Source organism: Salmo salar, chromosome ssa02, assembly GCF_905237065.1.
Source record: "Salmo salar chromosome ssa02, Ssal_v3.1, whole genome shotgun sequence".
In the NCBI taxonomy this organism is placed as follows: domain Eukaryota; kingdom Metazoa; phylum Chordata; class Actinopteri; order Salmoniformes; family Salmonidae; genus Salmo; species Salmo salar.
The window spans coordinates 93,238,527-93,256,052 of record NC_059443.1 but is presented as its reverse complement, the minus strand read 5'-3'; the positions used below and the strand labels follow the sequence as shown (position 1 = coordinate 93,256,052).

Sequence of the window (17,526 nt, the reverse complement as noted above, 5' to 3'; positions counted from 1 at the left end):
TTTATGACAGGTCGAACCATTACAACACCAATATATCTATTGTATGACAGGTAGAACCATTATAACACATTATAACACCTATATATATACTTTATGCCAGGTAGAACCATTATAACTCATTATAACACCTATATATCTAATGTATGCCAGGTAGAACCATTATTACACATTATAACACCTATAAATCTACTGTATGCCAGGTAGAACCATTATAACACCTATATCTACTGTATGACAGGTAGAACCATAACAACACCTATATATCTGCTCTATGACAGGTAGAACCATTATAATACATTACAACACCTATATATCTACTGTATGTAAGGTAGAACCATTTTAACACCTATATATCTACTGTATGACAGGTAAAACCATTATAACACATTACAACACCTATATATAAACTGCATGACAGGCAGAACCATTCCAACACCTATATATCTACTGTATGACAGGTAGAACCATTATAACACATTATAACACCTATATATCTACTGTATGACAGGTAGAATCATTATAAAACCTATATATCTGCTGTATGCCAGGTAGAACCATTATAACACATTATAATACCTATATATCTACTGTATGACAGGTAGAACCATGACACCTATATATCTACTGTATGACAGGCAGAACCATTATAACACATTATAACACCTCTATATCTACTGTATGACAGGTAGAACCAATATAACACATTACAACACCTATATATCTACTGTATGACAGGTAGAACCATTATAACACATTATCACCTATATATCTACTGTATGACAGGTAGAACCATTATAACACATTATAACACCTCTATATCTACTGTATGACAGGTAGAAACAATATAACATATTACAACACCTATATATCTACTGTATGACAGGTAGAACCATTATAACACATTATAACACCTATATATCTACTGTATGTCAGGTAGAACCATTATAACACCTATATATCTACTGTATGACAGGTAAAACCATTATAACACATTACAACACCTATATATCTACTTCATGACAGGCAGAACCATTCCAACACCTATATATCTACTGTATGACAGGTAGAACCATTATAACACATTATAAAACCTGTATATCTACTGTATGTCAGGTAGAACCATTATAACACATTATCACCTATATATCTACTGTATGACAGGTAGAACCATTATAACACATTATAACACCTCTATATCTACTGTATGACAGGTAGAACCAATATAACACATTACAACACCTATATATCTACTGTATGACAGGTAGAACCATTATAACACATTATAACACCTATATATCTACTGTATGTCAGGTAGAACCATTATAACACCTATATATCAACTGTATGACAGGTAAAACCATTATAACACATTGCAACACCTATATATCTACTGTATGACAGGTAGAACCATTATAACACCTATATATCTACTGTATGCCAGGTAGAACCATTATAACACCTATATATCTACTGTATGACAGGTAGAACCATTATAACACATTATAACACCTATATATCTACTGTATGTCAGGTAGAACCATTATAACACATATATATCTACTTTATGACAGGTAGAACCATTATAATACATTACAACACCTATATATCTACTGTATGTCAGGTAGAACCATTATAACACCTATATATCTACTGTATGACAGGTAAAAACATTATAACACCTATATATCTACTGTATGACAGGTAGAACCATTATAACACATTATAACACCTATATATCTACTGTATGTCAGGTAGAACCATTATAACACCTATATATCTACTTTATGACAGGTAAAACCATTATAATACATTACAACACCTATATATCTACTGTATGTCAGGTAGAACCATTATAACACCTATATATCTACTGTATGACAGGTTAAACCATTATAACACATTATAACACCTATATATCTACTGTATGACAGTTAGAACCATTATAACACCTATATATCTACTGTATGACAGGTAGAACCATTATAACACATTATAACACCTATATATCTACTGTATGTCAGGTAGAACCATTATAACACATATATATCTACTTTATGACAGGTAGAACCATTATAATACATTACAACACCTATATATCTACTGTATGTCAGGTAGAACCATTATAACACCTATATATCTACTGTATGACAGGTAAAACCATTATAACACATTATAACACCTATATATCTACTGTATGACAGGTAGAACCATTATAACACATTATAACACCTATATATCTACTGTATGTCAGGTAGAACCATTATAACACCTATATATCTACTTTATGACAGGTAAAACCATTATAATACATTACAACACCTATATATCTACTGTATGTCAGGTAGAACCATTATAACACCTATATATCTACTGTATGACAGGTAAAACCATTATAACACATTATAACACCTATATATCTACTGTATGACAGGTAGAACCATTATAACACCTATATATCTACTGTATGACAGGTAGAACCATTATAACACATTATAACACCTATATATCTACTGTATGACAGGTAGAACCATTATAACACCTATATATCTTCTTTATGACAGGTCGAACCATTACAACACCAATATATCTACTGTATGACAGGTAGAACCATTATAACACATTATAACACCTATACATCTACTGTATGACAGGCAGAATCATTACAACCCCTATATATCTACTGTATGCCAGGTAGAACCATTATAATACATTATAACACCTATATATCTATTGTATGTCAGGTAGAACCATTATAACACCTATATATCTACTGTATGACAGGTAGAACCATTATAACACCTATATATCTACTGTATGACAGGTAGAACCATTATAATACATTACAACACCTATATATCCACTCTATGTCAGGTAGAACCATTATAACACCTATATATCTACTGTATGACAGGTAAAACCATTATAACACATTATAACACCTATATATCTACTGTATGACAGGTAGAACCATTACAACACCTATATATCTACTGTATGACAGGTAGAACCATTATAACACATAACACCTATATATCTACTGTATGTCAGGTAGAACCATTATAACACCTATATATCTACTGTATGACAGGTAAAACCATTATAACACATTACAACACCTATATATCTACTGTATGACAGGTAGAACCATTATAACACCTATATATCTACTTTATGACAGGCAGAACCATCACAACACCTATATATCTACTGTATGACAGGTAGAACCATTATAACACATTATAACACCTATATATCTACTGTATGACAGGTAGAACCATTATAACACATTATAACACCTATATATCTACTGTATGACAGGTAGAACCATTATAATACATTACAACACCTATATATCTACTGTATGTCAGGTAGAACCATTATAACACCTATATATCTACTGTATGACAGGTAAAACCATTATAACACATTACAACACCTATATATCTACTGTATGACAGGTAGAACCATTATAACACCTATATATCTACTTTATGACAGGTAGAACCATTACAACACCTATATATCTACTGTTTGACAGGTAGAACCATTATAACACATTATAACACCTATATATCTACTGTATGACAGGTAGAACCATTATAACACATTATAACACCTATATATCTACTGTATGACAGGCAGAACCATTATAACACATTATAACACCTATATATCTACTGTATGACAGGTACAGCCATTATAATACATTATAACACCTATATATCTACTGTTTGACAGGTAGAACCATTATTACACATACAACACCTATATATCTACTGTACGACAGGCAGAATCATTACAACCCCTATATATCTACTGTATGCCAGGTAGAACCATTATAACACATTATAACGCCTATATATCTACTGTATGCCAGGTAGAACCATTATAACACATTATAACACCTATATATCTACTGTATGACAGGTAGAACCATTACAACACCTATATATCTACTGTATGCCAGGTAGAACCATTATAACACATTATAACACCTATATATCTACTGTATGACAGGTACAACCATTATAATACATTATAACACCTATATATCTACTGTTTGACAGGTAGAACCATTATTACACATACAACACCTATATATCTACTGTATGACAGGCAGAATCATTACAACCCCTATATATCTACTGTATGCCAGGTAGAACCATTATAACACATTATAACACCTAAATTATAATGTATAACATAATACTACTCAAAACAGCTTAGACCAGCAAGGTCATCCTATAGGAAACCCAGTCTATCTAAAAACAACAATAGTCTCAGGTATTGTGGGTTAACCAATGAATGAAGACCTCACCTGGGACATGAATCTGAGTCTCCCGCGTCTGGTTGATCTGCAGCTGTACGACTCTACAGGTGAACCTGTTATCGTCAGTCTTCTGGACGGTGACGTATTGTCTCACGGTGTAGCGACCCTCAGGGTGAATCTCGGTCTCTGACGAGTCGCTTGTCTCAGTGGGTTCGGTAGCAGAGACGATGTTTCCATGACTGTCCAACAACTCAAGCTCAGGCTGTGGATACCAGCCTCCAGAGACACACTTCAGGACCACCCCCCAGTCTTTGGTTCCATTAATAGAGATCACTGGCTGAGATACAGCACCTACACAGATACAATATAAACCAGAGATCACTGGCTGAGATACAGCACCTACACAGATACAAGATAAACACAGAGATCACTGGCTGAGATACAGCACCTACACAGATACAAGATAAACACAGAGATCACTGGCTGGGATACAGCACCTACACAGATACAAGATAAACCAGAGATCACTGGCTGAGATACAGCACCTACACAGATACAAGATAAAACAGATCACTGGCTGAGATACAGCACCTACACAGATACAAGTTAAACCAGATCACTGGCTGAGATACAGCACCTACAGATACAAGATAAAACAGACAAGATCATTTCCTCTTTCAGCATATAGAGCTATGAATGTCCAGTCCCGTATTTATGATTTACCAACTATGAGTGGAATGGTTGTTTCCTTCATCAGTGTTGGAATGAAGCACTTGTAGTGTCCAGCATCAGAGAGAGTAACTCTGGTCAGTTTTAAGGAGACATTGCCGTTCTTCAGTTCTTCTTTAAACAGTGATGTCCTTCCCCTGTAGGATGTAAGCTGGTGACCGTTGGAGTCTCGACCTTCACGGTAAAGATGGACCCTTTCAGTTTTCAGGTCAGATCTTGTCCACTCCACCATCATGTCCACAGCGCTGACGTTGGGTTTCAGGTAGCACGGTAGTACGACATCGTCACCGGCCAAGGCAACGACTGGGTCAGCAGAACCAACAAGTTGAATCTGAGACGACCCTGGAGATAAAAAAATAAAAAATAAATGACACGGTGAATGAAATACTTGAATTTTCTCCTAATGTGCCGCCCTCTACTGACAAGAGTCTTAGCTAACGCTAGCATACTAACGACGCTAGCATGCTAACAACGCTAGCATGCTAACACTAGCATGCTAACGTTAGCTAATGTTTTTATAACTAACCCAAGATAGACCATAGCTTGTTGTTTCCAATGGGAGCAAATTAATCATAGTGGGGCAGAACAAGCAAAAAGGTGGGAAGAGCCAAAAATCGAGCTAGTGAGATCCTATTGGCTCGTTCTAGCATTTATTTGCATATTTTCGTGTGTGTGTGTGTCAATCACTGATATCTCTAGACCAGGGGTCACCAACAGGTCAATCACCTCCTCACTGATATCTCTAGACCAGGGGTCACCCACAGGTCAATCACCTACTCACTGATATCTCTAGACCAGGGGTCACCAACAGGTCAATCACCTCCTCACTGATATCTCTAGACCAGGGGTCATCAACAGGTCAATCACTGATATCTCTAGACCAGGGATCATCAACAGGTCAATCACCTCCTCACTGATATCTCTAGACCAGGGGTCACCCACAGGTCAATCACCTACTCACTGATATCTCTAGACCAGGGGTCACCAACAGGTCAATCACCTCCTCACTGATATCTCTAGACCAGGGGTCATCAACAGGTCAATCACTGATATCTCTAGACCAGGGGTCATCAACAGGTCAATCACCTCCTCACTGATATCTCTAGACCAGGGGTCACCAACAGGTCAATCACTGATATCTCTAGACCAGGGGTCACCAACAGGTCAATCACCTCCTCACTGATATCTCTAGACCAGGGGTCACCCACAGGTCAATCACCTACTCACTGATATCTCTAGACCAGGGGTCACCAACAGGTCAATCACCTCCTCACTGATATCTCTAGACCAGGGGTCATCAACAGGTCAATCACTGATATCTCTAGACCAGGGGTCATCAACAGGTCAATCACCTCCTCACTGATATCTCTAGACCAGGGGTCACCCACAGGTCAATCACCTACTCACTGATATCTCTAGACCAGGGGTCACCAACAGGTCAATCACCTCCTCACTGATATCTCTAGACCAGGGGTCATCAACAGGTCAATCACTGATATCTCTAGACCAGGGGTCATCAACAGGTCAATCACCTCCTCACTGATATCTCTAGACCAGGGGTCATCAACAGGTCAATCACCTCCTCACTGATATCTCTAGACCAGGGGTCACCCACAGGTCAATCACCTACTCACTGATATCTCTAGACCAGGGGTCACCAACAGGTCAATCACCTCCTCACTGATATCTCTAGACCAGGGGTCATCAACAGGTCAATCACTGATATCTCTAGACCAGGGGTCATCAACAGGTCAATCACCTCCTCACTGATATCTCTAGACCAGGGGTCACCAACAGGTCAATCACTGATATCTCTAGACCAGGGGTCACCCACAGGTCAATCACTACTAGCTGATATCTCTAGACCAGGGGTCACCCACAGGTCAATCACTGATATCTCTAGACCAGGGGTCACCAACAGGTCAATCACCTCCTCACTGATATCTCTAGACCAGGGGTCTAGGTGTACGTAAACTTCCGACTTCAACTGTAACTACCTCATCTATCACCAGTTATTGATGTTGTTATTGATGTTGTTATTGATGTTGTTATTGATACCGTACTCACTCTGTTTACTACCGTACTCACTCTGTTTACTACCGTACTCACTCTGTTTACTACACTACCGTACTCACTCTGTTTAGCACACTACCGTACTCACTCTGTTTAGCACATTACCATACTCACTCTGTTTACTACCGTACTCACTCTGTTACTACCGTACTCACTCTGTTTACTACCGTACTCACTATGTTTACTACCGTACTCACTCTGTTTACTACACTACCGTACTCACTCTGTTTAGCACATTACCATACTCACTCTGTTTACTACCGTACTCACTCTGTTTACTACCGTACTCACTCTGTTTAGCACACTACCGTACTCACTCTGTTTACTACACTTCCGTACTCACTCTGTTTACTACCGTACTCACTCTGTTTACTACCGTACTCACTCTGTTTACTACCGTACTCACTCTGTTTACCACATTACCGTACTCACTCTGTTTAGCACATTACCGTACTCACTCTGTTTAGCACATTACCATACTCACTCTGTTTAGCACATTACCATACTCACTCTGTTTACTACCGTACTCACTCTGTTTAGCACATTACCATACTCACTCTGTTTACTACCGTACTCACTCTGTTTAGCACATTACCGTACTCACTCTGTTTAGCACATTACCGTACTCACTCTGTTTACTACCGTACTCACTCTGTTTACTACCGTACTCATTCTGTTTAGCACACTACCGTACTCACTCTGTTTACTACCGTACTCACTCTGTTTACTACACTACCGTACTCACTCTGTTTACTACCGTACTCACTCTGTTTAGCACACTACCGTACTCACTCTGTTTAGCACATTACCATACTCACTCTGTCTACTACCGTACTCACTCTGTTTACTACCGTACTCACTCTGTTTACTACACTTCCGTACTCACTCTGTTTACTACCGTACTCACTCTGTTTAGCACATTACCATACTCACTCTGTTTACTACCGTACTCACTCTGTTTAGCACATTACCGTACTCACTCTGTTTACTACCGTACTCACTCTGTTTACTACCGTACTCACTCTGTTTAGTACATGGCCTCTCATGTGAATCCTTAAAGAGATGGGTGGGGCTAAAGGCTTACGAGGGTGTGAACGATGCCTAATGGGTGGAGACAAAGAAGAGCTCTCCAGTAGCTTTACCAAAACATTCAAGGGCCATTTTCTCCAAAAGTGGAGTAACAAGTTTATCAACATTCAAAGCAGAAATACTTCCCCATTGTTCCTCAACTGCAGTGTATGACATAACATTTTGAAAGCTCTGAGTCTCTGCTTTTAACCAATGTAAAAATAAAAAATAAACATTTAAAATGTTACTACATATGACTGAAAAGCGGTGCTGGGTGACAATTGGTCAGGAGTCCATAAAACAGCCCTCATTCCCTCAGACGCCATTTTAATTTTAAGCTTGAATAAGTCAAAAAGGGGTATGAATACTTTCTGTATACATTTTTGGCAACGAGATCGCGAGTGATCATTGTAGCCTTTAATCGTCTAGACGTTGAAATTAAAAAACCCTCCAGGCTTCCTTAGTTAAAAAATATAAATAAACCGTTTGGAAAAACAAATCCAAAACGCAGCGGGAATATGTTTACTCATCTTCTTTTATTGAATAAGAAAAACAAAAATAATCACGTATAAAAAAACAACGACGAAAACAGTCCTGTAATGCTACTAGGCTACACAAAGAACAACTACCCACAAATCCCAAAAAACACCCCTACTAAATAGGACCTTCAATTAGAGGCAACGAGGAGCAGCTGCTTCCAATTGAAGGTCAACCCAATTAACTAAACATAGAACTAGACATACTAGATAAACATAGAAATATACTAACATAGAACATAGCCCAACAACTTCACGACTTGATTACATTTTTTCTGATGATTAGCGTGTGTGTGAGGAATGACGACTGGGACCAGTTGTGTGTTTCTTTCATCTCATTAATGGGATTCAACTGAAGCGAACACACACACACACACACACACACACACACACACACACACACACACACACACACACACGTATGTGGACACCCCTTGAAATTAATGGAAGTGTAACAGCTTTAACTTCCGTCCCTCTCCTCGCCCCAACCCGGGCTTGAACCAGGGACCCTCTGCACACATCAACAACTGACACCCCACGAAGCATCGTTACCCATCGCTCCACAAAAAGCCGCGGCCCTCGCAGAGCAAAAGGGGAACGACTACTTCAAGGTCTCAGAGCGTGTGACGTCACCCGATTGAAACGCTAATTAACGCGCACCACCCGCTAACTAACTAGCCATTTCACATCGGTTACAGAAGCAACGTCAACAATAATAACTGTTCGTCGGGAGTGTCTTTAAATGGGTTTCCGTGGCCGAGCAGCTGCACACAAGCCTCAGATCACCATGCTCAACGCAAAGCGTCGACAGGAGTGGAGTGGAAAGCTTGCTCTCATGGAAACACGTTTATGAATCATTTTTAAAGGAAATTTTCTTTCATTTTGTTATTAACAAGTAGGTATGTGTTTGGCAACATCCTAACTTTTTTCCCCAACAGATATTATCAATAAATCTGTTCCGATAAGGAATGACGTAAGGTATAGATAGATACAACATCCTGCTGAAACAAGGTTCGTATCGCTCTGTTGTTGTTGAACGGACCAAAAGAGAAGGGTCGGGTCTTGACAAGTTCCCGGAATAATAAAGATAATAATAATAATAATAATAATAATAATAAACATCCACACGGGAACTTATAACTTCAGCAGGCAACCTGAATCACACATTCGACAAGTTAGACAGTTACACAGCAATGAAAAGAACTAAGAGCTTCCTGAATCTTCAGATACCTGACAGGACACCTGGAGATTACAATTCCCAAAACCAAAAAGACAACTCCTTTTTTTCCCCTCAAAGTAAAAAAAAAAAAGCTATTCAAGAATTCACTAAAAAATGTTCCCCCCCCCCCAAAAAAAAAAAAAAAAAGAGAAACAGATATTTCCTACTGATGAGTCAACAGGGTCAACAGAAGGTCGGCTCTGAGGGTCTTGACCCGTTCCTGAATAATAAAGCAACACCTGAGGGAATGGCATCTAAAACAATTGCGACATCGTTAGGTGTTACAGGGTGTGACGCACGTCGTAAGGAGTAGACCAAGGTGCAGCGTGTTGAGTCACGATAAATATTTATTTATACAAAAAACAATAAACAAAGAACCACGAACAATATCCCCACAAACCCAGATAGGAAAAAAATTAAATAAAACCTACTTAAGTATGATCTCCAATTAGAGACAACGAGGACCAGCTGCCTCCAAATTGGAGATCATCCCAAACAAAAACCCCAACATAGAAATAGAAAACTAGAACCTGAATATAGAAATACAAAACATAGAAAAACACCCCCTGTCACGCCATGACCAGTCTACCATAGAAAATAACAGCTTTCCGTGGTCAGGACGTGACACAGGGACCTTGTAAAGTGATAAGAAGTCCTTATAACCTTATAACTAAGTAAAAGACCCTCTGCATTTACCAGTTGTTTTCACCAATAGGATATTATTTCAGAAACAATATTCTAAAAACAAACAAGTATTTTTATACAATATATCAACGATTATTCCATATATAATATTTGTGTGGAGAAAAATTATGCTTATAAATTAATAAGGACCATGAGAAGAAAACCTGCCAATGAAAATTGCAGAAAGTTTCACTGGAACTTTGTAAATATTATAATTGCAAAACAACACGAAGTTAAAAGGCCACCGAAAGTAGAGAAGACATGATGAGGAATTAAATGTCCACATAGGAGTGGGTCTTCTTAGGAATTGTTTTATCCAATTATACCTTAAAGGGTACTTTTTTTAAGGTAGTAAAGTCCAGAAAATTCAGCCCACCATACTCATACGTGTTCATTACAACAGTTTTCCTAATGTAATGGGTACGGTTTCTCCACAGAAAGTTTAAAAGCTTCTGGTCTATCTCCTTGCTTATTTTACCCGTCGAGATATAAAGATAGAGGGGCCATATGTTAGTCTAGAGAGACCTTCAGCCTTGGTTATTAGGACTCTACGTTTTAAAGATAAGTCCCTCTGTGGCCATTGATTTAGCTTCTTCTGGGTTTTTTCTAATAAGAGGGTTAAAATGTAGTAAGCCTCTAGACTGCTGATCCTTTGTAATGGCTATGCCTAAATATGTAAGTTCTTCTTTAACTGGAATACCATAATATGAAGGTGTCACTCTATTATCCAGTTGATTTTAATCTCCCTCTATTATCCAGTTGATTTAATCCATCTCTATTATCCAGTTGATTTTAATCTCTCTATTATCCAGTTGATTTTAATCTCTCTATTATCCAGTTGATTTTAATCTCTCTATTATCCAGTTGATTTTAATCTCCTTCTATTATCCAGTTGATTTTAATCCATCTCTATTATCCAGTTGATTTAATCCATCTCTATTATCCAGTTGATTTAATCCATCTCTATTATCCAGTTGATTTAATCCATCTCTATTATCCAGTTGATTTAATCCATCTCTATTATCCAGTTGATTTTAATCTCCCTCTATTATCCAGTTGATTTAATCTATATATATTATCCAGTTTATTTTGTAACTCAATCAGTTTCATCTTCTCCTCCCCTGAGAGGACCAGCTGGGGACCTCTGAGAAAGGGAAGTTACCCTTAATGATCTGAGAGACCAGCTGGGGATCACAGCTACCCCTCACGTGAATGCGCGCAACTGAGGCCATGTCATTCTCTCGGTCATCAGACTCCAGGAGGTCTTGTTCGCTCCCTGTTCACTGCAAAAGCCTGAAACACGTTCTAAAGACTGTTGACATCTAGTGGAAGCCTTAGGAAGTGCAAAATGAACCCTAAGTCACTGTATACTGAATAGGCCCAGTCTTGAAAAACTACAAACCACTTCCTGGTTGGATTTTTTTCTCAGGTTTTTTTCCTGCCATATGAGTTCTGTTATACTCACAGACATCATTCAAACAGTTTTAGAAACTTCAGAGTGTTTTCTATCAAAATCTACTAATAATATGCATATACTACGTTCTGAGCCCGAGTAGCAGGCAGTTTAATGTGGGCACCTCATTCATCCAAACGACTCAATACTGCCCCCAGGTCCCAGAAAGGTTAACGATCACCTTTTCCTCCTCGGCTCTTCTGGTCTTATCCAGATTACTACCGTATTTTCTAAGGTATTTTGGACACCTCAAATTTAAAGAGCTCCCAGTTCTTGGAATAAGACATGCCTTTTTTTTCAACCATAAGTGTGAAAGCAGATCTTTAACCTCAAACTGAACTTTATCATTATTTAATAAGGAGCTATTTATCTTCCAGTAGGATGCTCGACCAAGGTTAGTATCAGGGGTAAATATTTTGATATCAATGTAAAATTGCCTTATGCTCTGTGAAGGGGAGTAGTACAAATATGTGTAGTAACACACACTATCAATACATTTGGATATAAGCCCCCCCAAAAAATGTATTCTGGATTGTCTGGAACCTGTTTTGTTCCTCCAAGTGAACGATCTGTCGGCTTGGACACATCTCTCTCTCTCTCCGTAAGATCAGTAAGATCAAACTTTTCCATAAAAAGTATTAAACCCAAATTCTGATTGGTTGGCCCTACCTGGGGTCCATCTATCATCAGTTGATTGGTTGACCTACCTGGGGTCCATCTATCATCAGTTGATTGGTTGACCTACCTGGGGTTCCATCTATCATCAGTTGATTGGTTGACCTACCTGGGGTTTCATCTATCATCAGTTGATTGGTTGACCTACCTGGGGTCCCATCTATCATCAGTTGATTGGTTGGCCCTACCTGGGGTCCCATCTATCATCAGTTGATTGGTTGACCTACCTGGGGTCCATCTATCATCAGTTGATTGGTTGACCTACCTGGGGTCCATCTATCATCAGTTGATTGGTTGGCCCTACCTGGGGTCCCATCTATCATCAGTTGATTGGTTGACCTACCTGGGGTCCATCTATCATCAGTTGATTGGTTGACCTACCTGGGGTCCCATCTATCATCAGTTGATTGGTTGACCTACCTGGGGTCCATCTATCATCAGTTGATTGGTTGACCTACCTGGGGTCCCATCTATCATCAGTTGATTGGTTGACCCTAAATGGGGTCCCATCTATCATCAGTTGATTGGTTGACCTACCTGGGGTCCATCTATCATCAGTTGAATGATCAATAGTTATATTAAAGTCCCGTCCTATCAATAATTAATGAATTTGTAAATGTTAGATAACCAATGAAGAATATGCTTCTCTATAGATTCCAAGCTACTTACTCATCATTCTCATGTTTGGTGTTGTACCCGTAGAAGAAGTTTACAGTAATGAGCGTTATGTCATTGTAACTGATCACAAGACAAATAAAGTGACCAAAAAGGGGGTCACATTCCCGAGTGTGTAGAATATTACCACCAAAAGGTATTTTTCATTGTAGTGACACCAGCGGAGAGTTCAGATCCTTGGGAAAGACAAATATCTATCACGTCCTGACCCTAGTAAGATGTCATTTTTCTATAGTAGAGTAGGGCAGGGCGTGACAGGGGGGTGTTTTTGGGGCTGATCTATGTTTCCTAGTTATATGTTTAAAATTCTAGTTTTCTATTTCTATGTTGGGATTGTTTTAGGGGTTGAACTCTAATTGGAGGCAGCTGATCTTCATTGCCTCTGATTAGAGATCATATTTAAGTAGGGTTTTTCTTCTTCTTCTCATTGTTGTTTTGTGGGTTATTGTCATTTTGAGTAGTGTGTTGTTCCTCTCTGCGTCACGGTTTGTTGTTTTTGTGTTTTCAAGTTATTTATGTATCGCATTCAGTTTCACGTCTAATAAATATGTGGAACTACGAACACGCTGCGTTTTGGTCCGCTCCTTCAAACAGCCGTGACAATATCGTTGGCCCCACTGTGACCTCCAGAAGTTGGCATCAGCCCGAAATTGAGTGAAACTCTTGAGAAGAGAAAAAAAATCTGTTCGAAATTGTTTAGCAAATAAAAATAAGGCCTTGTGCTTTTTTACATTGTTTCGTAACCCCCCCCCCAGCATTAAGAGAAATATAGACAAAGACAAAACAATAAAGATTATATAAAAGGAATAACTTTAGGATGAGTGAAAAACGTCGGAGCAGTGGAACGTAAAGTGATAAGGAAACGAGATCCGCACCATTTAAATAAACTTAAAAGTGAAAATAGCTTATTCCTTATTTCTTATTAAAGTGAAATTAGCTTATTCCTTATTTCTTATTCCTTATTAAAGTGAAAATAGCTTATTCCTTATTCCGTATTCCTTACTAAAGTGAAAATAGCTTATTCCATAAACTTTGAGCTAGATGTAAACCGGCTTTTGAAATTCAACTGAACAGAAAATTATGTTCAAGACCAAAACCAAGGGTTCTCTGTTGTAAGAGAGACTTAAAAAAATATATATTTTGTATAATCAGGAACTATAATAATTTAAATTAAAAAAAGGGTACCTACTATTTTAAGTGCATATGAAAATTGATCACATAAAAAAAAGAATAAAATACCCTTTTTTCCACTTGGAAATAAGTATCAATAACTAAACAGAACAATAAGCGTGTAAAGTCAGAGCAGACCTGTATGCCCTTCAAAACAGTATCTTAGTTACTGTATACATTAAAATAAAATACAACTTTTCAGTCTTCTTGTTTTGTTACAGTTTTGTAAACAGAATAAGGCTTATTCCTTCCTCTCTCGCCCTGCAAGTGTAAACGTCATCAGGGTGTGTCTGTGTTTTGGAATGTAAACCAATGTTTTTGTCAACGACACCTGTCGCATTGGAATGATCTACAGGCATGTCGTTTGGACAAAGTATTTACTTACGTTGTGAGTGTAAGGAAAATAAAAATATGTCCTTCTGTCTTTTTGACGATAGGGGCCGAAAATCAACGGGAGTGTGTTTGATAAAAAAACACAAGTGCCTGTTTTTTTAATAAAATTTCTCTGGTATCGGAATTAAAAACTATAATTAAAGTTTAAACCTACCTGTTGCTCTCAATGAAACCCCGATGCACAAAATTATCCCATTGAAACACCAAGCCGCCGACGTCTTCATTTCACGTTTTTTATTTAGATTTATATTGTTGCTAAAAGCTGTTTGTAATAGTAAAATAAAACGGAGTTCCGGTCAGTAAACCCAGAAAGAAAAACCGGTCCAAAAGTCTCATAGGAACATAATCAAGGACAAACATAACAACTAAATGCGACACAAACTTGTTCAAGGAAAGACGGCAAGTAGAAAAGTGAAAACAAAACTCATTGAAAGTTACTTTCACTTTGTTTCACAGTGAGTTTAGTTGATTATTGAAAGGATGGAGAAAGAGAGCCAGCTAGTGGTTTTGATCATTTAGATAATTATTCATTATAACAGATTAAATATATGAATATATATAAAATATATAGAAATATAAACAGGAATGAGGAAATTAATTTATGTTACAAAATGTGAGATAGTATCTAGATGTTATTACATTAAAAAATAAAAAACGCTTTACAAAAAATAACAAACACCAGGCCTATATTACTTTTAATATTAAAATCAATTAATTATATTCTCAGATAGTCATAATCATATCAATGTCTGAACAAAAACACCTGTCAGCTTGTCTGTATAGACATGGAACATTAAGACATGAAATTAATCCACCATATCAACCACAATTACATACAGTATACGGCTGCTTTTAAAGGGGCAGTCTGCGCTGGGACATTTAAAGGGGCAGTCTGCGCTGGAACATTTAAAGGGGCAATCTGCGCTGGGACATTTAAAGGGGCAATCTGCGCTGGGACATTTAAAGGGGAAGTCTGCGCTGGGACATTCAATCATTTGTTTTTACAATATACAGTGCATTCGGAAAGTATTCAGACCCCTCGACTTTTTCCACATTTTGTTACGTTACAGCCTTATTCTAAAATTGATTACATCATTTTTTTACTCATCAATCTACACACAATACCCAATAATGACAAATCAAAACAGGTTTAGACATTTTTGCAAAAGTATTAAAAATACAAAACAGAAATCCTTTATTTACATAAGTATTCAGACCCTTTGCTATGAGACTTTAAATTGAGCTCAGGTGCATCCTGTTTCCATTGATTATCCATGAGATGTTTCTACAACTTGATTGGAGCCCACCTGTGGTAAATTCAATTGATTGGACATGATTTGGAAAGGCACACACCTGTCTATATAAGGTCCCACAGTTGACAGCGCATGTCTGAGCAAAAACCAAGCCATGAGGTCGAAGGAATTGTCCGTAGAGCTCCAAGACATGATTGTGTCGAGGCACAGATCTGGGGAAAGGTACCAAAACATTTCTGCAGCATTGAAGGTCCCCAAGAACACGGTGGTCTCCATCATTCTTAAATGGAAGAAGTTTGGAACCACCAAGACTCTTCCTAGAGCTGGCCGCCCGGCCAAACTAAGCAATCGGGGGAGAAGGGCCTTGGTCAGGAAGGTGACCAAGAACCCGATGGTCACTCTGACAGAGCTCCAGAGTTCCTCTGTGGAGATGGAAGAACCTTCCAGAAGGACAAACATCTCTGCAGCGCTCCACCAATCAGGCCTTTATGGTAGAGTGGCCAGACAGGAGCCACTCCTCAGTAAAAGGCACATGACAGCCCGCTTGGAGTTCGCCAAAAGGCCTCTCAGACCATGAGAAACAAGATTCTCTGGTCTGATGAAACCAAGATTGAACTCTTTGGCCTGAATGCCAAGCGTCACTTCTGGAGGAAACCTGGCACCATCCCTACGGTGAAGCATGGTGGTGGTGGCAGCATCATGCTGTGGGGGTGTTTTTCAGCGGCAGGGACTGGGAGACTAGTCAGGATCGAGGGAAAGATGAACGGAGCAAAGTACAGTGAGGTCCTTGATGAAAACCTGCTCAGGACCTCAGACTGGGGAGAAGGTTCACCTTCCAACAGGACAACGACCCTAAGCACACAGCCAAGACAACGCAAGAATTGCTTCGGGACAAGTCTCTGAATGTCCTTGAGTGGCTCAGTCAGAGCCCGGACTTGAACCCGATCGAACATCTCTGGAGAGACCGGAAAATAGCTGTGCAGCAACGATCCCCATTCAACATGACAGAGCTTGAGAGGATCTGCAGAGAAGAATGGGGGAAACTCCCCAGATACAGGTGTGCCAAGCTTCTAGCGTCATACCCAAGAAGACTCGAGGCAGTAGTCGCTGCCAAAGGTGTTTCAACAAATTACTGAGTAAAGGCTCTGAATACTTATGTAAATGTCATATTTCATTACTCCATTTTTTTTATAAATTAGCAAAAATTCTCAAAACATTATGGGGTATTGTGATGTCATTATGGGGTATTGTGATGTCATTATGGTGGTATTGTGATGTCATTATGGGGGTATTGTGATGTCATTATGGGGTATTGTGTGTAGATTGAT

At 38.6% G+C, this 17,526-nt stretch overlaps 1 protein-coding gene across 1 annotated transcript in view; it reads right to left on the bottom strand.

Annotated features, from left to right (window-relative positions):
- LOC106594268 (butyrophilin subfamily 2 member A2) overlaps positions 1–15,436 on the bottom strand; it is a 65,407-nt gene extending 49,971 nt beyond the window's left edge. Inside the window, exons 1-3 of the mRNA XM_045712402.1 lie at positions 15,100–15,436; positions 4,994–5,341; positions 4,319–4,621 (exon numbers count right to left, since the gene is read on the bottom strand). Coding sequence (XP_045568358.1) covers positions 4,319–4,621; positions 4,994–5,341; positions 15,100–15,169 — 721 coding nt within the window. The 5' untranslated portion in view covers positions 15,170–15,436. The remainder of the gene's footprint in view (positions 1–4,318; positions 4,622–4,993; positions 5,342–15,099) is intronic.
- Between the last annotated feature and the right edge of the window lie 2,090 nt (positions 15,437–17,526).